This window comes from Apostichopus japonicus, chromosome 19, assembly GCF_037975245.1.
Source record: "Apostichopus japonicus isolate 1M-3 chromosome 19, ASM3797524v1, whole genome shotgun sequence".
NCBI classification, from domain to species: Eukaryota; Metazoa; Echinodermata; class Holothuroidea; order Aspidochirotida; family Stichopodidae; genus Apostichopus; species Apostichopus japonicus.
Window position 1 is genome coordinate 28,159,683 of NC_092579.1, and position 21,086 is coordinate 28,180,768.

At 36.2% G+C, this 21,086-nt stretch overlaps 3 protein-coding genes across 3 annotated transcripts; 2 read left to right on the top strand and 1 right to left on the bottom strand.

Annotated features, from left to right (window-relative positions):
* The first annotated feature begins 328 nt into the window (after positions 1-328).
* LOC139960391 (uncharacterized) lies at positions 329-7,850 on the top strand. The gene is made up of 4 exons (XM_071958725.1): positions 329-946; positions 1,427-1,604; positions 2,057-2,368; positions 3,527-7,850. The coding sequence occupies exons 1-4, from the start codon at positions 590-592 to the stop codon at positions 4,222-4,224; spliced, it is 1,545 nt and encodes a 514-aa protein (XP_071814826.1). The 5' UTR covers positions 329-589; the 3' UTR covers positions 4,225-7,850.
* Positions 7,851-8,145: 295 nt separating this feature from the next.
* Positions 8,146-14,935, top strand: LOC139960344 (uncharacterized). The gene is made up of 4 exons (XM_071958648.1): positions 8,146-8,784; positions 9,265-9,442; positions 9,895-10,206; positions 11,356-14,935. Exons 1-4 carry the CDS (start codon positions 8,416-8,418, stop codon positions 12,051-12,053), a joined length of 1,557 nt encoding a protein of 518 aa, XP_071814749.1. The 5' UTR covers positions 8,146-8,415; the 3' UTR covers positions 12,054-14,935.
* Positions 14,936-15,016: 81 nt separating this feature from the next.
* On the bottom strand, positions 15,017-20,878 carry LOC139960345 (glutathione S-transferase A1-like). The gene is made up of 6 exons (XM_071958649.1): positions 20,717-20,878; positions 18,408-18,459; positions 17,706-17,838; positions 17,104-17,251; positions 16,034-16,171; positions 15,017-15,461 (listed from the first exon to the last, which is right to left on the bottom strand). Exons 1-6 carry the CDS (start codon positions 20,801-20,803, stop codon positions 15,345-15,347), a joined length of 675 nt encoding a protein of 224 aa, XP_071814750.1. The 5' UTR covers positions 20,804-20,878; the 3' UTR covers positions 15,017-15,344.
* Between the last annotated feature and the right edge of the window lie 208 nt (positions 20,879-21,086).

Consider the following 21,086-nt stretch of genomic DNA (forward strand, 5'->3'; position numbering starts at 1 on the left):
GGGTCAGTATGTGACAATTATTACTTTCACAACCCATTCAGTCTGTTGCAAACGCATGCCCCATTTAAACAGGTATTAATACTAATCCGCAAACCATGGCTATGAAAACAATATTTAGTACCACTTGAAATCTACTGTGTCCGCAAATAGTCTGCTATAAAAAATTAACAGTATATAACAAAACAACGTTATAGGCTTGTTTTCGTTATAGTTAATGATAATGCTATGTAGCCTACCACTGTTAGACATAATGTGACAACAGAGAATGCAATAATGAAAGTATGCCAAAGTTCGGTGCATCCTGTCTCTGGCATGCCCTTCACATAATTACATGGTGACGATGTAATTTGCGTGTAACAAATGGGTATCGTTATCAGTTTCAAATTCGAGTTAATCGGTAATAAAATATTGACATTTTTGTTTCTACTCTTGGACTAATAACAGTTGTCAGAAGTATGCTGCATGAGATGAGGGCTCAACCGTATATACTTCAGTAGTTCGCAACTTATATACAGTAGCGGTACGAGACTGGCACATTCGGATTGGTATTTGTTAAATTACCGTAAGAAAAAGGCTGTGTTGTAATATCATGGCGTTCTATTTGAAGGAAAGACGTAAAGAACAACAAGAAAGTGTGTCTTTATTGTTCGCAAATGACGATATCTTGTCCCTTCGAGGAACAGACGACATAGCAGACGAAGAACTTGGAGGAGGAGGAGGAGGAGGAGGAGGAGGAGGAGGAGGAGGAGGAGGAGGAGGAGGAAGAGGAAGAGGAAGAGGAAGAGGAGGAGAAGATGAAGATGAAGATGAAGAATTAGACAAGCCTAGATTGCCAATTCCGACCACCGTCTGGTTGATTATGAAGATAACTTGTGTATTTTTTCAAAACAAACTAGCCGTTCCAAGAGAGTGTTTCAGATGTCACATACTCGAACGAAACAAATCAGTGAGTCAATTTGTACTTTTATCTATATAAAATATTGCATATTTTTATTTATTGAAAGCCTAATGCTTGCACTACGCGGTGAATTACTTCATATTTGCTGTAAGAAAATAATGTGGCTAAATGGTCGTAGTCTCTCTGAATATGGAATATTTTTGTCGAATATTAATTATCCTTGATCTTACAATATTTAACCTTCCGTTGCTGTTTTTCTGCAGAACAAAGATGTCGTGTCCGGCACTTACCTTTTCGATAAGGGGGTATTTTTTGGGGTTAAGGCGGGGGTTTGCTTTACAAATCAAACTTATACTTAATAAACTAAACAATGAGAATTGCTCCAAACGAAAAGATAAAATACATTTTGTACATGTTCCTGAATCTGATAGTCTTCATCAATTGTTTAATACAATTTCTTAGATTAGTGGAAGTTCGACATGTTCTGAATCTGAGAGTCTTCATCAACTGTTTAATACAATTTCTTAGATTAGTGGAAGTTCGACTAATGAATGGAATGGTTGCCTAAATGGAGACAGATATGATTACTCGACTAGTGAAAGGACAAACCATTATGACGTAATGCAGTCTGAAAACTGTACAGCGTGTGACAGCTACTGGTGGGATTATAATGGGAGAGTATGCCGGTATGCAGATACAGATATAGGTATGTATGATCATATAGTATGAACTATGCGAACTGTTCCATGCAATTATTGGTGTTTCTCCAAAGTCACATGAACTTTATTGTGCTGTTATTTCACGTAATTATGACGTCATTCTGATACTATGATCTACTTGACAAATTGAAAAGAAACAACATACATGTCAAACTACACACTGCACGGATAGGGTCTCAAATAAGCTACTGTAAATCTTCCTGATCATTTGGGTCTCTAAACTTAACTAAATGATACCGATAAAAAGTTATCTTTATAACAGGTGATCCACAAGGGACCTCGCGAACCGTTTCTATCTCACTATCAGATTTCGCTATATATATATTCTAATCTCCATCATTATAATCCACCGAAACTCCTTTATAAACCTTGAGCGGACAGGGTATATTATTAATCATTTTTCTTATACAGTCACACATTGTCTTCGTTTTCCTTAAAGGTGTTGGAACCTGGAATCACCGTGGCAGCTGGGTTGTATCTGTGCTTCTACTCTTTAGCATCTCTGTCAATAACGCCTACGAAGTCATCACGTTTGCTCATTTTAATCGGGAGAATACGTACTTTCTCGTCAACTTGTTATCTTTCTTCATCTTCATGACGATATTATCCCTCTATCCGATCATGAGTTTGTATTCGAAGATTACGACAGTAGTAACGCAAGGGAGGATTTCTCGAGCTCAAATATCATGGACAAGAACTCTCAATGTCCGTTACATTTTATGCCGTCTACAATTCATAGAATTTCGGAGAGGTGAGTGATTAATTAATTAATTAATTAATTAATTAATTAATTAAACGAAATTAATTAATTAATTAAACGAAATGGGATCAAACTGTTCCAGTTTGTGTATGACCACATTTCTGACGTTTGTATAAAACAGAAACCGTAATCACATATAGGCCTTCAATACCCATAGGCTAAGGGAAGCGTGGGCTGGGGGGGGGGGGCTTCTACAGCCCCCAACCAAATATTTTGTGAAAATTCAGGCAATAGGCTGCGAGTTTTCGAATAACCGATGCATGCCATATATGATTTGCAAATTAACCAAAAACAAATTGGTTATATTTTTCGGCCAAGTCGTTACAGCCCCCCCCCCCCCCCAATCAAATTGGGCCCTATGCTACTACCGACGTTAATAGTCTACGGTTCCTAGAGATAATATCGTCTAGGTGGGAGAAAAACGGACCCAATTGTGGAAGGATTAAGTAGCCCATAAAATATACAAGACATTATCTGATCTATACATAGACATTTGTTTTCGTGGAAAATGTGATATGTGACGTATTTGACAAAATGAAACCCTAGTAAGAGAAAATATTACTGTTTTTGACAACTAAGAACGTATAAAGTATCTTTCAATATGTTTTTGTAAGTTACTTTGTTTTTCTGTTCAGGTATTTGTAGGGCAAGACTTATTCAGCACTGCTTAATCAGGCGTAATCGGCAGTTTTTAATTGCTTGCAGTTGGTTGTGATTGCAATATTATTTCTCTCGCTCGCGTACTAGACTTAAAAACCCTATTTGTTCATTTAGCTAGAACGTTTCCTGTTTAAAAGGTGGGGGTGGGACCATTTTTGGCATAGTTTTGTGCATGGAACAATTTAGAAAGTAATGTGATTTTGTCTTATAGTGAGACGTGGAAGGTTACAGAAAAGGCAACCAGTTTTTGTAATTGCTAATGTCCTAAGCTTACAGTTGTAAACGATAAATATGATGATGATGATGATAATAATAATAATAATGATGATAATAATAATAATAATAATAATGATGATGATAATAATAATAATACTAATAATAATAGTAATAATAATAATAATAATAATAATAATAAAAATAATAATAATGATAATAAAAATAATCATATTTTTGAAATTAATAATGTTTTATTTTCTCCTTTTCTGTCAGGATTACCTGGAAAGAAAATGCTGTTGATTTGCTTTGCTTGGCCAATGGAATTGTTTCTTCATCGATTTCTAATATATTCTCCTATCCACATATGTCCAAAACGTGAGGGTTTCCACTTTTCCAAATTCCAGACATTGATAGTAACCCTTCTTTCTATGATCGTTTGGACTAATTTTCAATACCTCTTGTTTTTGTGTCGCATCTCATTCATGCGTCAATTTCAACTTGTGCAAACCTTCGTTAAGAATCATCAGGGGGATTTGGACGGATGCCGCCAAATGATATGGACCGTTGTGTGCGACTTTAATTGCTATAGAAAGTTTGTCTACGTGTATATGATGTTAATGTTACCGTTTGTTACATGGGGGATAACCACGTCCGTATGTATGCAGTACAAGCAAGGTGAAGAGGACATTCCTTGCAACAACATCTTATGGATGATTTGGTCGGAACATTTCATGTTTCTGAGTTTAAGTCTCTCCGCAGTTGGTGGTCTTGACGTGTCGTACATGTGGGACCATTTTCGCCACAATATCCTTACCACTACGCACACAAATGACACCGCACACTTTTGGCGTAAAATTAATCACCATCTGGATCACATGTGCTTGGAATCATGCAGCATTACATGGACAATGGCATTGTCATTCATCAGTTCCTACATGGCAGTCTATAGCACTGGTCTGCAAAATACATAGTGTGACTGGTGTATCAGTAGTGTTATTCTATCGTAGTAGTATCAAAGGTGGCTAATGATACTGCTAATTAGTGGCATGTGCCTAAAACAATACTTTATTAAAATCTATCTAAGGATGCATCTGTATAGCTTCAACTGTTGTTTACTTTTAAAGTAAAACTATAATGAAACTAAAGACAAAGAATCCGTGGGAACGTTGTAGTAAATGTTATTTCATGCGGTTCAATGTGTTATTTCTATGGGAATGGAATCTGACGTGAGATAACAAAGACTTTGGTTACCATGGGCGCCCAGTTTCCGTAAATTTCAACTCTTTATTTATCCAGCAACTGCAAATACTTTCAACTTTCATTACGTTTTCATGTTGGATCGAGGGTTTGGAAATAGCAAAATAATCAATGGGGGCTATCCTGAAACACTACATGAAATTTGTAACTATGTTGTTCTATTACTCACAGCACTCTCAATTGGTGCAAACGCAAGCGTTGATTACTTCGGAAGAACGGTTTTAGATTATAGATATTTTATGGCATGCAAAAATATGTTGATTGGTTCAGTAGTTTGATCTTACTCGCCTGTTTTTGTTACGATAATCCACATATCGCCAACTAATATAGCTTACTGATATGCACCAGTTGTCAACAAAAAATTACAATTTCAACGTTTTAACTTTTCGTTTCGTGTTTGTAAATGCTTGTAAATGTAATAAATGTTAAACATGTTCTCAGTGAAACTAATCTACCTTATAATTCATCTCTTGTATACCAGCAAGTTATATTTTGTGAAACATTACATTATGTTTTGTTCTCTATAGAAGCGACTTAATTTAAAGCACAAAATACAAATTCAAGACAGAGGAATTAAAGTTCTCTGGATTGTATCCCAGGCCCTGTTGGGGACTGTAATAAGCTTGATACAAGATATAATTAACAGACGTGATGTTATTGTTTTTTCAAGCTTTGACTTATTCTGAGTCATCTCACCAGTGTCTAACAATTACAAAACAGGTGTCTAAATATTAACATATCAATATAGAGAGACAGAGCCTTAATTAATAATCTCTTTGCAATCTTAATCCCCTCTCTCAGACATGCCATTTGACTCTGGGTAGTATATCGGTTAGAGGTAGTATGATAAAGTTGATACAATATGGAAAAAGTATCAAAATGCAAACTTCTGAAGTGAGGTCCATTATCAGTAATAACAATACCATGATATGCAAATGTGTAATTTACAAATAATAATGCATTATTACTGTTGCACTCTTAGGCGTAAGGTAAATAAGAAATCTGAAAATCACCTGAATAATAATCGATTAAATATCAGATAACCCATTTCTATTCCACCCAAAGAGATTAGCTCCCAGTGTGTTTTCCCCAGGGGTCTATATGGGATACCACGTGACTGCATAGCCTCTCTTTGATTCTGCTTCCTGTGTGTGCGTTACAGATAGAACACTTAGAAACTTAGATGTTCAATCTCAGCATTCAATTGAGATCAAAGCTTTACGTCCCTATCGCTTCTTTTGAATTTGTCTATGCCAAGGTGAGCACCGTGAAACTGACAGAGGAATACTTGGTCTCATCTTAGCTGGAATAAATTAATTTATCACCTCTAAATCAAAAAGCATCATTTAAACAATAATCTTATGTCTGTAATTCCAATCAGATTTTGTACGACTTACAGGTAGATTTGCTCTTGCATTTAGGTCATCCTTGGTTACCTATATCAACTCTTCCATGGCTTCATCTTGACTAGAAAACAGGAAGCATTCACTGAACGTTCATTTCTATTTGTTAATTGCGCCATGAACATTCTTTGAGTGGTGTGTTCGCATTATAAGTCGTTATTAAGTCGTTATTATTAATGTTACTTTGGAAATTGGTAACATCCATCGACTAGCTACTTCAAAATATTTTTCACCGAAGGTATCAGCCACTATGTGTAGACTTGCTCTAGACAATATGTCTGCAATATATAGGTCTGTTCAATGACGGTACTTTACATGCTGTGGGTACTTTTTTAACTATCGTTAACATTTGGGAGTAGCCTCGCCACATGTATGTGGCGTTGATCAACCTTTGACCATAGGAATACTCATGAAAACGTTCACACCTGAAAAACTGGTAAGCATTTCTGTTTTTACTTTGAGGGTACTTTTGCTGACTTTTAATCGAATAATTTGGAAGCATGGGAAACTGATGCACCATCTGAGAATCACAGCTCTGACCCGTAGGTGGCAAGAGTCAACAGATCTAGGGTATACTAACTCGGCATCCTGAAGAACCCGGTCATAATTTCTGAGGTCTCGTATAACTATCTGCCTCTATATGATCTCTTCTCGGAATAGTACATGACTACATATTTATTGTATACGTACTAGATAGTTTCAGGACGCTTCAATATATCTTCATCTCATCTTAAATTTTACAATATCGATTATTAAAACAAACTTGCAATCTGGTATATGAAAAATGCGACAAGGAGATATTTTTATTATATTATATATTATATTATTTTTATTTTTATTAACTTTAATTAAATCCAATGAAAGAGTCTCTTGTGCGCTCTTGACTGTGTGGATACTTGGGTATTATTACTCTCTGTTATAATTATTATTTAGCAATATGATTTGCCTGTGTGATAAATAAGTCCAGGATAAGATATGAATAATATACATAGATAGCTTCGGAAAACGTCAATTACAATGTTCATAATTTCATTTTTTATTATCGATTGATGCAGCGAATTCTGTTCATGCATTGTACATAAACTTATTAATTTCAGAAAAAACATTATTAATACATACAGCAGGTTTGTCCTCCTTGCACATTACATAAGCCACCGGTTACATTGTACGAACATCCAAGTTGAGTTGATTTTGGTAAAATTATATTAAATAATTTCACTCGAGTAGTCAAGTCGTATTTGGACTTAAGAGAGAGAAATTTGTGCATTCTTGTATTGCACTTGCGATTAAAACTGATATATGGGAACTGTGTCTTGGCGAAAAAATGTCGAACATTGAATGGATAATTACATTCATTCAGTGTCGAACATGTCTTTGATGAAATATCATGGTCCATTGAAATTCAGTGCCAGTTGCGGATCCATGGGTTAACACCCTCCCTCCCGACCCCCTCCCCCTTTTACAACACCATGACACCAAAAAAACAAAAAAATTAAAGGTAGTTACAATTGTGTTCAGAAGTGTCGATGGGTCAGGTCTGATCCCGCACACAAATATGTCACAGGGTCTCATTTTTCCTATTCTTCAAATATGTAGATCATGATCTGTAATAATGTATGATTATATGGTCGATATTGATTACATAACGATTGGTACTGTGTGATTACACAACCGATAATGATTAAACAACGATATACGTATAATTGTATTATAACAAAGTCGATAGTGATGGCATAATTCTTGTAATAATGTTTTCCATGTTATTTAAAACAGTTAGAAACTCGTGTTGTGATTATACAACACAAAGTTTTAATAATTTAACGTTACTTTAAAAGAGTATTGCAAGTGCCTCTGCTGCATACTCCTTATCAGGAGGTGGAAAGCGCCGAGGGCTATCGAGGTATTTCTTGACCCCTGGAATGGCAGAAAATGTTGTCACAAATAACTGTGGAATTAATATTTAAAAAAAAAACGTGAAACAGAAAACGTAAGTACCGAAAATTGACAAGCTTTTATTTAAATCATCTCAAATTTCTTGCAACTCTTTTAAAAATTAGAAATTAATTAATTTTAGAAATTAACAGTATATAACAAAACAACGTTATATGCTTGTTTTCGTTATAGTTAATGATAATGCTATGTAGCCTATCACTGTTAGACATAATGTGACAACAGAGAATGCAATAATGAAAGTATGCCAAAGTTCGGTGCATCCTGTCTCTGGCATGCCCTTCACATAATTACATGGTGACGATGTAATTTGCGTGTAACAAATGGGTATCGTTATCAGTTTCAAATTCGAGTTAATCGGTAATAAAATATTGACATTTTTGTTTCTACTCTTGGACTAATAACAGTTGTTAGAAGTAGGCTGCATGAGATGAGGATTCAACCGTATATACTTCAGTAGTTCGCAAATTATATACAGTAGCGGTACGAGACTGGCATATTCGGATTGGTATTTGTTAAATTACCGTAAGAACAAGGCTGTGTTGTAATATCATGGCGTTCTATTTGAAGGAAAGACGTAAAGAACAACAAGAAAGTGCGTCTTTATTGTTCGCAAATGACGATATCTTGTCCCTTCGAGGAACAGACGACATAGCAGACGAAGAACTTGGAGGAGGAGGAGGAGGAGGAGGAGGAGGAGGAGGAGGAAGAGGAAGAGGAAGAGGAAGAGGAAGAGGAAGAGGAGGAGAAGATGAAGATGAAGATGAAGATGAAGATGAAGATGAAGAATTAGACAAGCCTAGATTGCCAATTCCGACCACCGTCTGGTTGATTATGAAGATAACTTGTGTATTTTTTCAAAACAAACTAGCCGTTCCAAGAGAGTGTTTCAGATGTCACATACTCGAACGAAACAAATCAGTGAGTCAATTTGTACTTTTATCTATATAAAATATTGCATATTTTTATTTATTGAAAGCCTAATGCTTGCACTACGCGGTGAATTACTTCATATTTGCTGTAAGAAAATAATGTGGCTAAATGGTCGTAGTCTCTCTGAATATGGAATATTTTTGTCGAATATTAATTATCCTTGATCTTACAATATTTAACCTTCCGTTGCTGTTTTTCTGCAGAACAAAGATGTCGTGTCCGGCACTTACCTTTTCGATAAGGGGGTATTTTTTGGGGTTAAGGCGGGGGTTTGCTTTACAAATCAAACTTATACTTAATAAACTAAACAATGAGAATTGCTCCAAACGAAAAGATAAAATACATTTTGTACATGTTCCTGAATCTGATAGTCTTCATCAATTGTTTAATACAATTTCTTAGATTAGTGGAAGTTCGACATGTTCTGAATCTGAGAGTCTTCATCAACTGTTTAATACAATTTCTTAGATTAGTGGAAGTTCGACTAATGAATGGAATGGTTGCCTAAATGGAGACAGATATGATTACTCGACTAGTGAAAGGACAAACCATTATGACGTAATGCAGTCTGAAAACTGTACAGCGTGTGACAGCTACTGGTGGGATTATAATGGGAGAGTATGCCGGTATGCAGATACAGATATAGGTATGTATGATCATATAGTATGAACTATGCGAACTGTTCCATGCAATTATTGGTGTTTCTCCAAAGTCACATGAACTTTATTGTGCTGTTATTTCACGTAATTATGACGTCATTCTGATACTATGATCTACTTGACAAATTGAAAAGAAACAACATACATGTCAAACTACACACTGCACGGATAGGGTCTCAAATAAGCTACTGTAAATCTTCCTGATCATTTGGGTCTCTAAACTTAACTAAATGATACCGATAAAAAGTTATCTTTATAACAGGTGATCCACAAGGGACCTCGCGAACCGTTTCTATCTCACTATCAGATTTCGCTATATATATATTCTAATCTCCATCATTATAATCCACCGAAACTCCTTTATAAACCTTGAGCGGACAGGGTATATTATTAATCATTTTTCTTATACAGTCACACATTGTCTTCGTTTTCCTTAAAGGTGTTGGAACCTGGAATCACCGTGGCAGCTGGGTTGTATCTGTGCTTCTACTCTTTAGCATCTCTGTCAATAACGCCTACGAAGTCATCACGTTTGCTCATTTTAATCGGGAGAATACGTACTTTCTCGTCAACTTGTTATCTTTCTTCATCTTCATGACGATATTATCCCTCTATCCGATCATGAGTTTGTATTCGAAGATTACGACAGTAGTAACGCAAGGGAGGATTTCTCGAGCTCAAATATCATGGACAAGAACTCTCAATGTCCGTTACATTTTATGCCGTCTACAATTCATAGAATTTCGGAGAGGTGAGTGATTAATTAATTAATTAAACGAAATTAATTAATTAATTAAACGAAATGGGATCAAACTGTTCCAGTTTGTGTATGACCACATTTCTGACGTTTGTATAACACAGAAACCGTAATCACATATAGGCCTTCAATACCCATAGGCTAAGGGAAGCGTGGGCTGGGGGGGGGGGGCTTCTACAGCCCCCAACCAAATATTTTGTGAAAATTCAGGCAATAGGCTGCGAGTTTTCGAATAACCGATGCATGCCATATATGATTTGCAAATTAACCAAAAACAAATTGGTTATATTTTTCGGCCAAGTCGTTACAGCCCCCCCCCCCCCCCCCAATCAAATTGGGCCCTATGCTACTACCGACGTTAATAGTCTACGGTTCCTAGAGATAATATCGTCTGGGTGGGAGAAAAACGGGCCCAATTGTGGAAAGATTAAGTAGCCCATAAAATATACAAGACATTATCTGATCTATACATAGACATTTGTTTTCGTGGAAAATGTGATATGTGACGTATTTGACAAAATGAAACCCTAGTAAGAGAAAATATTACTGTTTTTGACAACTAAGAACGTATAAAGTATCTTTCAATATGTTTTTGTAAGTTACTTTGTTTTTCTGTTCAGGTATTTGTAGGGCAAGACTTATTCAGCACTGCTTAATCAGGCGTAATCGGCAGTTTTTAATTGCTTGCAGTTGGTTGTGATTATATTATTTCTCTCGCTCGCGTACTAGACTTAAAAACCCTATTTGTTCATTTAGCTAGAACGTTTCCTGTTTAAAAGGTGGGGGTGGGACCATTTTTGGCATAGTTTTGTGCATGGAACAATTTAGAAAGTAATGTGATTTTGTCTTATAGTGAGACGTGGAAGGTTACAGAAAAGGCAACCAGTTTTTGTAATTGCTAATGTCCTAAGCTTACAGTTGTAAACGATAAATATGATGATGATGATGATAATAATAATAATAATGATGATAATAATAATAATAATAATAATGATGATGATAATAATAATAATAATAATAATAATAATAATAATAATAATAATAATAATAATAATAATAATAATAATAAAAATAATAATAATGATAATAAAAATAATCATATTTTTGAAATTAATAATGTTTTATTTTCTCCTTTTCTGTCAGGATTACCTGGAAAGAAAATGCTGTTGATTTGCTTTGCTTGGCCAATGGAATTGTTTCTTCATCGATTTCTAATATATTCTCCTATCCACATATGTCCAAAACGTGAGGGTTTCCACTTTTCCAAATTCCAGACATTGATAGTAACCCTTCTTTCTATGATCGTTTGGACTAATTTTCAATACCTCTTGTTCTTGTGTCGCATCTCATTCATGCGTCAATTTCAACTTGTGCAAACCTTCGTTAAGAATCATCAGGGGGATTTGGACGGATGCCGCCAAATGATATGGACCGTTGTGTGCGACTTTAATTGCTATAGAAAGTTTGTCTACGTGTATATGATGTTAATGTTACCGTTTGTTACATGGGGGATAACCACGTCCGTATGTATGCAGTACAAGCAAGGTGAAGAGGACATTCCTTGCAACAACATCTTATGGATGATTTGGTCGGAACATTTCATGTTTCTGAGTTTAAGTCTCTCCGCAGTTGGTGGTCTTGACGTGTCGTACATGTGGGACCATTTTCGCCACAATATCCTTACCACTACGCACACAAATGACACCGCACACTTTTGGCGTAAAATTAATCACCATCTGGATCACATGTGCTTGGAATCATGCAGCATTACATGGACAATGGCATTGTCATTCATCAGTTCCTACATGGCAGTCTATAGCACTGGTCTGCAAAATACATAGTGTGACTGGTGTATCAGTAGTGTTATTCTATCGTAGTAGTATCAAAGGTGGCTAATGATACTGCTAATTAGTGGCATGTGCCTAAAACAATACTATATTAAAATCTATAGAAGGATGCATCTGTATAGCTTCAACTGTTGTTTACTTTTAAAGTAAAACTATATAATGAAACTAAAGACAAAGAATCCATGGGAACGTTGTAGTAAATGTTATTTCATGCGGTTCAATGTGTTATTTCTATGGGAATGGAATCTGACGTGAGATAACAAAGACTTTGGTTACCATGGGCGCCCAGTTTCCGTAAATTTCAACTCTTTATTTATCCAGCAACTGCAAATACTTTCAACTTTCATTACGTTTTCATGTTGGATCGAGGGTTTGGAAATAACAAAATAATCAATGGGGGCTATCCTGAAACACTACATGAAATTTGTAACTATGTTGTTCTATTACTCACAGCACTCTCAATTGGTGCAAACGCAAGCGTTGATTACTTCGGAAGAACGGTTTTAGATTATAGATATTTTATAACCATGCAAAAATATGTTGATTGGTTCAGTAGTTTGATCTTACTCGCCTGTTTTTGTTACGAAAATCCACATATCGCCAACTAATATAGCTTACTGATATGCACCAGTTGTCAACAAAAATCACACTTTCAACGTTTTAACTTTTCTTTTCGTGTTTGTAAATGCTTGTAAATGTAATAAATGTTAAACATGTTCTCAGTGAAACTAATCTACCTTATAATTCATCTCTTGTATACCAGCAAGTTATATTTTGTGAAACATTACATTATGTTTTGTTCTCTATAGAAGCGACTTAATTTAAAGCACAAAATACAAATTCAAGACAGAGGAATTAAAGTTCTCTGAAATGTATCCCAGGCCCTGTTGGGGACTGTAATAAGCTTGATACAAGATATAATTAACAGACGTGATGTTATTGTTTTTTCAAGCTTTGACTTATTCTGAGTCATCTCACCAGTGTCTAACAATTACAAAACAGGTGTCTAAATATTAACATATCAATATAGAGAGACAGAGCCTTAATTAATAATCTCTTTGCAATCTTGACATGCCATTAGACTCTGGGTTGTATATAGGTTAGAGGTAGTATGATAAAGTTGATACAATATGGAAAAAGTATCAAAATGCATACTTCTAAAGTGAGCTCCATTATCAGTAATTACAATACCATGAAATGCAAATTTGTAATTAACAATGCATATACTGTTTCACTCTTAGGTGTTAGGTAAATGAGAAATCTGAAAATCACCTGAATAATAATAATCGATTAAATATTAGATACGTGACCATTTCTACTCCACTCAAAGAGATTAGCTCCCAGTGTTTTTTCCCCAGAGGTCTATATGGGATACCACGTGACTGCATATAGCCTCTCTTTGATTCTGCTTCCTGTGTGCGTTACAGATAGAACACTTAGAAACTTAAATTTTCAATCTCAGCATTCAATTGAAGCAAAAGCTTTACATCCCTAGCGCTTCTGTTGCAGTTTTCTATCCCAAGGTGAGCACTGTGAATCTGACAGAGGAATACTTGGTCTCATCTTAGCTGGAATAAATTAATTATCACCTCTAAATCAGAAACAATCATTTAAACATTAATCTGATGTATGTAATTCCAGTCAGATTTTGCGCGACTTACAGGTAGATTTGCTCTCGCATTTAGGCATTCTTGCATTTAGGTCATCCTTGTCTGGTTAGCTATATCAACTCTTCGTATGTGTAGACTTGCTCTAGACAATACGTCTGCACTATATAGGTCTGTTCCATGACGGTACTTTACATCATGTGGGTACTTTTTTAACTATCGTTAACATTTGGGAGTAGCCTCGCCACATATATGTGGCGTTGGTCAATCTTTGACCACACGAATTCTCATGAAAACGTTCACACCTGAAAACTGGTAGGCATTTCTGCTTTTACTTTGAGGGTACTTTTGCTGACTTTTAATAGAATGATTTGGAAGCGTGAGAAACTGATGCACCATCTGAGAATCACAGCTCTGACCCGTAGGTGGCAAGAGTCAACAGATCTAGGGTATACTAACTCGGCATCCTGAAGAACCCGATCATAATTTCTGAGGTCTCGTATATGGGAAATGCCTATCTGCCTCTATATGATCTCTTCTCGGAACAGTACATGACTACATATTTATTATATACGTACTAGATACGTACTAGTTCCAGAACGCTTCAATACTCTTCATCTCATCTGTAATTTTACAATATCGATTATTAAAACAAACTTGCAATCTAGTATATGCTAAAAGATATTTTAAACTTTAATTAAATCCAATGAAAGAGTCTCTTGTGCACCCTTGACTGAGTGGATACGTGCGTATTATTACTCTTTGTTATAATTATTATTAAGCAATATGATTTGCCTGTGTGATAAATAAGTCCAGGATAAGATATGAATAATAATCGTAGATAGCTTCGGGAAGCGGCAATACACTGTTCATAATTTCATTTTTTATAATCGATTGATGCAGCGAATTCTGTTCATGCACTGTACATTAACTTATTAATTTCAGAAATACATTATTAATACATACAGGTTTGCCTTCCTTGCACATTAGATAAGCCATCGGTTACATTGTACGAACATCCAAGTTGAGTTGATTTTGGTAAAATTATATTAGTTAATTTCACTCGAGTAGTCAAGTCGTATTGGGACTAAAGAGAGAGAAATTTGTGCATTCTTGTTTTGCACTTGCGATTAAAACTGATATATGGGAACTGTGTCTTGGCGACAAAATGTCGAACATTGAATGGATAATTACATTCATTCAGTGTCGAATATGTCTTTGATGAAATATTATGGTCCATTGAAATTCAGTGCCAATTGCGGATCCATGGGTTAACACCCTCCCTCCCGACCCCCTCCCCATTTTACAACACCATGACACCAAAAAAAAAAAAAAAAAAAATTAAAGGTAGTTACAATTGTGTTCAGAAGTGTCGATGGGTCAGGTCTGATCCCGCAGACAAATATGTCACAGGGTCTCATTTTTCCTATTCTTCAAATATGTGCATCATGATATGTAATAATGTGTGATTATAATGGTCGATATTGATTACATAACGATTTGTACTGTGTGATTACAAAACCGATAATGATTAAACAACAATATACGTATAATTGTATTATAACAAAGTCGATAGTGATGGCATAATTCTTGTAATTATGTTTTCCATGTTATTTAAAACAGTTAGAAACTCGTGTCGTGATTATGCAACACAAAGTTATACTCATTTAACGTTACTCTAAAAGAGAATTGCAAGTGCCTCTGCTGCATACTCCTTATCAGGAGGTGGAAATCGCCGAGGGCTATCGAGGTATTTCTTGACCCCTGGAATGGCAGAAAATGTTGTCACAAATGACTGTGGAATTAATATTAAAAAAAAAAAACGTGAAACAGAAAACGTAAGTACCGAAAATTGACAAGCTTTTACTTATATAATCTCAAATTTCTTACAACTCTTTTTTCCTCGGTTAGATTAGACGTGGATCCGGGTTTGGAAGTAGGGGGGGGGGTGATGGGTTGTAAACCTGCTTTTAACCTCTTACAAACATTCCAAAAAATTGTGACCAACAAAGTTTCTTTTATATATTTTTTTCTTGAGCAGAATGTTATGTCCTTCATGACAAGTCGGCTTCGACGACCCCGGGGCCACACACCTCCTTTATAAAATCCCGGATCCGCCACTACAACCTCGTAAAGTTTGTTGTTATTACTAAGAGGCTGACAAATTTGAGAAATTGTTTATACCATACACACTCACACAATATATCAGAGCCTTGACATCATGGCAAGGAAGCTTCTATATAGATCCTACATAACCTAGACATTATTCTTGCATTTTATAGAGAGTATTTGGAAGGTCAAAATATGCGTATAAGTATATTGCGTGTATAACACATATTATGGTGAAAGCGTATATAGTAAACGTACTTTACAACGTGGGAATTCATCCAAGAGATTACCGTAATCTGCCCCCTCATCTATGTACGATAGAATATTGAACAAAGCACAGTCAGCTATTGTAACAGAGCTACCGACAAGAAAACCAGTCCCATTCTCCGTAAGAACCTGAAATGTCATAAAGCAATCAAAACCGACACTGAAAACGACGTCGTCATTGGACGGTTGGTTCTTTAAACACATGTTTTTACTTATATGTATATCGCGAGGCGGGTACAGACCACAACAGATCTTCACACGAGACAACATGACATACAATCGCATATGCGTCGGCGACTGCCTTACTATTCTCATTTGTAAGTACAAACATTCACTAGTAATAAATCCCTGTTATTAAAAGCTTGTTTGTTTGGCAGCTTGGCGACCGAAATGTCACCTTCTTCATCATCATGGCGAACCCTCCAGTGGCGAATATTTGCGTTTTGGGGACTGGGTGTTATTTAATTAAATGCAGGCGCAAATTGCAGCGACCCGACGCGACTGCGACGAAAAATCCGTCGGGTCACAGTCGGGTCGGTGCTCACGACCCGACCACGGTCCCCAGTCGTGATGTTTAATATTCGTCGGGGCCGTCGCGCCGCATTTGAGTCGGGTAGTTGCAGTCTGCGGTTGTCCACGACCCGACTGCGATCCGATTAATAGATAGCCAATGATGAAACGTCTTGATATCAGGTGACGGCTGCAGTTGAAAGTCATGTGGACTGATGAGCACGAGATTAAACTGTTGGGTCGCGTCGGGTCGGGCTAGTGTGCGGCTAAACTTATACGACTGACTCCAACGCATTCCCCTTGAGTAGTTGGAGGATTCGTGTCGGGTATGTGCGATTCGCAGGGTGATTATAGTTGCAAAATCACTTTTATAGCTCTTCATTAAACTATTATGACAAATTTATCAGTTTCTATACGTGGGTGAGATAAAAAGATAATTTTACAGTTCGATAATTCCTTTTACTCCGTAAAATTTAGAAAGTATATATCTCTGACATTTTCTTCTTTTTAGAAACGGAGATTTGAACATAACGACGATAAGATAACTTAACCTTTTCATAGGGAGGGAGGTATCGTTCTCTCGCCTTCTTAATTGCCTCTTTACGGCAGTCATCCCATTTTTCTTCAGGATGAAAAATAATCCAAGTCGGTTGACACAACATTTGGAATGAACGTGCCCCAGTATAAAGCATGTATACACTGGTACAGGAAGAAGAAGAAAGAAAATATAAAAGAACAATGAAATATCCTTTGTTTTTATTTTTCTCTTGTTGCTTTACGACTATTGTCAAGGGCTGGGCAGCGCGTACTCCCCACCCCCCCCCCCCCAAAGCACCCAAGAACATCTTTCCATAAATGAGAAGTACCTCATTTTATAGAACACGTAAATATAGAAGTGACCTTTTGTTGCAAAATAAAAGAAATAGTATTCAAAAGTGCCATGTTGTTGTAAAACCTTCAAACCGACTGAAATTTGTGGTACATAACTTGCGAGAGATGGTCCATTAATATATCGGGACGTTGAGTTTGCGGTTTGCTTCTTCATATCAAAGTTACATGCATCCCCCATAATATGTCTTACCCCCTCCCCAGATTGAACCCTCCCTTCCCCTCTTGATATTGTGAAACCGCATGGCTTAAATTACTTCCTTACTTTCCCATTTCTTTGTCGTTGCTCCCTATCATGTTGTACTTCTGGCCTAGGTAATGTTCTTGAGCTTGTGACTCTATGAGACACAGGCCATCAATTTCAACCAAGGGGAGCTGCATGAACATAAGCTTTCCAGCTGATGGAATTAATAAATAAAAATAATAATAAAATAAAGATATGTTAGTTAGCATTGCTTTGCTGCAGGTTATACTTAAATAAAGTGCCAAACGAGCGTATACACAATTTATTCAATGTACGGTATCCGTTTTGCTGTATATACATATATACGTATACACACACACACATATATATATATATATACATAATATATATATATATTATGTATATATATATATTATATATTATGTATATATATATATATATTATGTATATATATATATATACATAATATATATATATATATATATATATATATATATATATATATATATTGGTAAAATGTACTCTGAGTCTCCGTAATTCTTACATTAATTCGTAGAAAAGACAAATCCGCACAACCTTTTTTCAGAAAATGATCAACGAAGCTAAAAACATTTCAGAATTATTTTCATCCAAACTTTCATCTCTTTTTGTTGCAAACTTGTCTTATTCTGTAGAAAGGTAGTACAGGCTTGGTTTTTCTATATATATTGTAAGCCAACAACATTGAATTTATAATCTTGTCTATGATACGCATATACATACTTGTCCTGAGTTTCTCAAACTCAGCTTTAGAAGTGATGTATTCTTCATCAATCTGCGGATTTCAAAAGAAACGAAAACTTTCGATTCCGATCAGATTTTATGCTTCACGACCATGATATATACAAGAATAATATTAGTATAGGTTGCATGCACGCAAATTAACACAGGCCTATGCATTCAACAAGACTTTCTTGCCAATATATAGCTCCGAGTTCCTCTTTCCTCCAAATTTACCTAATGGTATATAATCTGTAACACTTTCGATTAAGTTTGTAAATTTCTCGATACCGTAACGCTATTTAAGGAACTGCTTGGAAATTTCTCCATGGTGCTTAAAAATGTTCCGCTTTTCATCAGTCCTCTGTACACATGTCCTCTGTACAATATCATTTTAAGTAGATTAATATTTCCTATTGGTAATATTCAAGTACCCAACCAACAAATAGTTAATGCGTCACTATATTTATGTTCGTAAATACTTCGGATTGCGTAATAGTCACCAGATATTAAACAAGTTAAAGAAATTTCCATCTGTGTAGAATACACAGTGCCACTGCATTGGAAAACCAAACTAATGTATCATAGCTCATATACCTCACGTTATAGTATACATGCTAGCATTTATAAAGGTACATTTCTGTTTAAAACTAAACTGCTCTGTAGTAATGATGTTGACTGGCGTGTCTAATCCATCAACAAGAAAAGAAAAAAGATGAAAGACCAAAAGTTCCAAAATTCCGATTTGTCTTCTAATATTCGATGAATATCTAATATAATGAGAAACCTTTATGAGTCCCGATATTTAAGAATGACAAGAAATCGTGTTATACAGAGCTTGTTAATGTTCATTTTATAGTAACAAATTCTCGATTGGGACTCTGCTGAGAGGAATGGAAGAGAGGTTGGTAACATTTGTCAGACATTTTCAACAAAAATTAAAAGCTTTGTAAAAACAATGCTACAATTAGTCACTAAACCATTGGAGAGAACCATAGATAGGTTTGCAGAAGCCCCCCCCCCCCCCCCAAAAAAAAAGAAGAGTAAATAGTCTTCTTACTTTTTTAAAAACATCGTTTGTTCCTCTTTATTCAATCTCGTCGGGGCACCTCTTTAATTACCCCTCCTAATGACCCCTCCTAATGACACTTGAACCCCTATATTCCTAGATCTAACTGCAGATGACGGTGCAAATTTCTGTTTTTATTTGTGTGGTGTTGTGGATTGCAGTCTCGATCATAGTCCACAGCATCGTCAATATTTAATATAACCGAATTGCAGTTATCAAACCAGTATTTAACAGTCGTCTTATCATGCATGGTTAAACTTCAGCAGTAAACAATTACCTCTGCAGGCTCATAAAGACCGCTTAATTTAGCACTGGCGCGTGACAACAATACCTCCAAATTCCCACTGTTTTGTACACGACAATAATGAAGGTCTATAATTAATGGGCTCGATCGTAAGTTCCATTGGAATAAAGTGTTCTCTGGCGGTATTGTATGTACCTGAATTTGTCAGATCTATCCCGTATTCAAAATTTTGTTTACACACTGAAGCAACTATGGTAAAGTAAAACATAGGCCCAAGCCCTATATAGTTATTGTCAGAAAGCAAAATTTAAATGAGTACACTGAAATAATGCCGAGGGAAGAAAAGGTGCATGCTAAACAAAATAATATACATTTTGGAGGCGGAGGGGTGTAGACGTTGAGGTGTTTGTGGGGGGGGGGGGCGGGGGCGTGAGTTGTTCATACACTGCATGCTCAACAATTTAGCCAAGACATACACCTACGTGTGTATCAATTAGTAATACAGCCTTTAAGTATGTGGTTAGGATACAGTTTCCAACTTGGCCGGGTCTACTAATCAGGCCCCTTAGCTTGTGAGAGGGGGAGGGGGAGTAGGGCTAAACCGCGCGATTTCCACTTCCTAAATAAAAGTAGGAACCAACAATGACGTGGACGCCTGTACAGTATGCGCTATTGCACGTAGTTTTAGTGAAATGTTCATAATATTACTTCCATGCGTACAACCTCGACATTCTTGAGATAAAACTCTAATGTACCCTCTTTTTTTTCAAATGCAACTTTATAAAACGAGATCTCACTTGAATGTTTAGGTGCAACTCACAAGGCCTGGAAAGTATATTTCCAGCAATCTGGGAGGCATTTTGGGGGCAAAAATTAGCCTTTTGACTCACTAAGCAACCGCCCTTGGTGTAACAGATATCGCATTGCGATGATATGCAAAGCGCAGTAGATTGTACGTGAAGCATATAGGATGAAAGATTGATGAGACTGTATTTATACCTCGATATCCTTAGCGGCAAAAATAAGTCTCGACACCTCAGCTAGTCCGCGACCACGAACGTAAGTGATTTTCGGAGTTTCAGCCATTTTGTTACCTCTTGGCGGTTAGTCATGTGTAGGCTACGTCTTTGTGACTGGTATACGGATCAATGCATGTTTAAAATCACCGTATTTACATATTAAAAGGTTGTTAGAAGTAGGTACCTTAAAGGGTAAGTATATTACTACAAGGTAACACAATTTAGGATATAATAAATTTGCGAAGATTCATACCTAAGCGGAACTACTATAACGTATAATTGTTGTAACCAAGTGTTCATCGTCACCAATAACCGGAAGGTTAGCATCGGTCCCTGTAGATCTCATCACC

Coding starts and splice junctions, on each gene's coding strand:
- LOC139960391 (XM_071958725.1), top strand. CDS start 590: ATGGCGTTCTATTTGAAGGAAAGACGTAAAGAACAACAAGAAAGTGTG. Junction 947..1,426: donor TACTCGAACGAAACAAATCA/GTGAGTCAATTT, acceptor ACAATTTCTTAG/ATTAGTGGAAGTTCGACTAA. Junction 1,605..2,056: donor GTATGCAGATACAGATATAG/GTATGTATGATC, acceptor TTTTCCTTAAAG/GTGTTGGAACCTGGAATCAC.
- LOC139960344 (XM_071958648.1), top strand. CDS start 8,416: ATGGCGTTCTATTTGAAGGAAAGACGTAAAGAACAACAAGAAAGTGCG. Junction 9,443..9,894: donor GTATGCAGATACAGATATAG/GTATGTATGATC, acceptor TTTTCCTTAAAG/GTGTTGGAACCTGGAATCAC. Junction 10,207..11,355: donor ATTCATAGAATTTCGGAGAG/GTGAGTGATTAA, acceptor CTTTTCTGTCAG/GATTACCTGGAAAGAAAATG.
- LOC139960345 (XM_071958649.1), bottom strand. CDS start 20,803: ATGGCTGAAACTCCGAAAATCACTTACGTTCGTGGTCGCGGACTAGCT. Junction 17,839..18,407: donor GTTTGAGAAACTCAGGACAA/GTATGTATATGC, acceptor TAATTCCATCAG/CTGGAAAGCTTATGTTCATG. Junction 17,252..17,705: donor AACGACAAAGAAATGGGAAA/GTAAGGAAGTAA, acceptor TTCCTGTACCAG/TGTATACATGCTTTATACTG.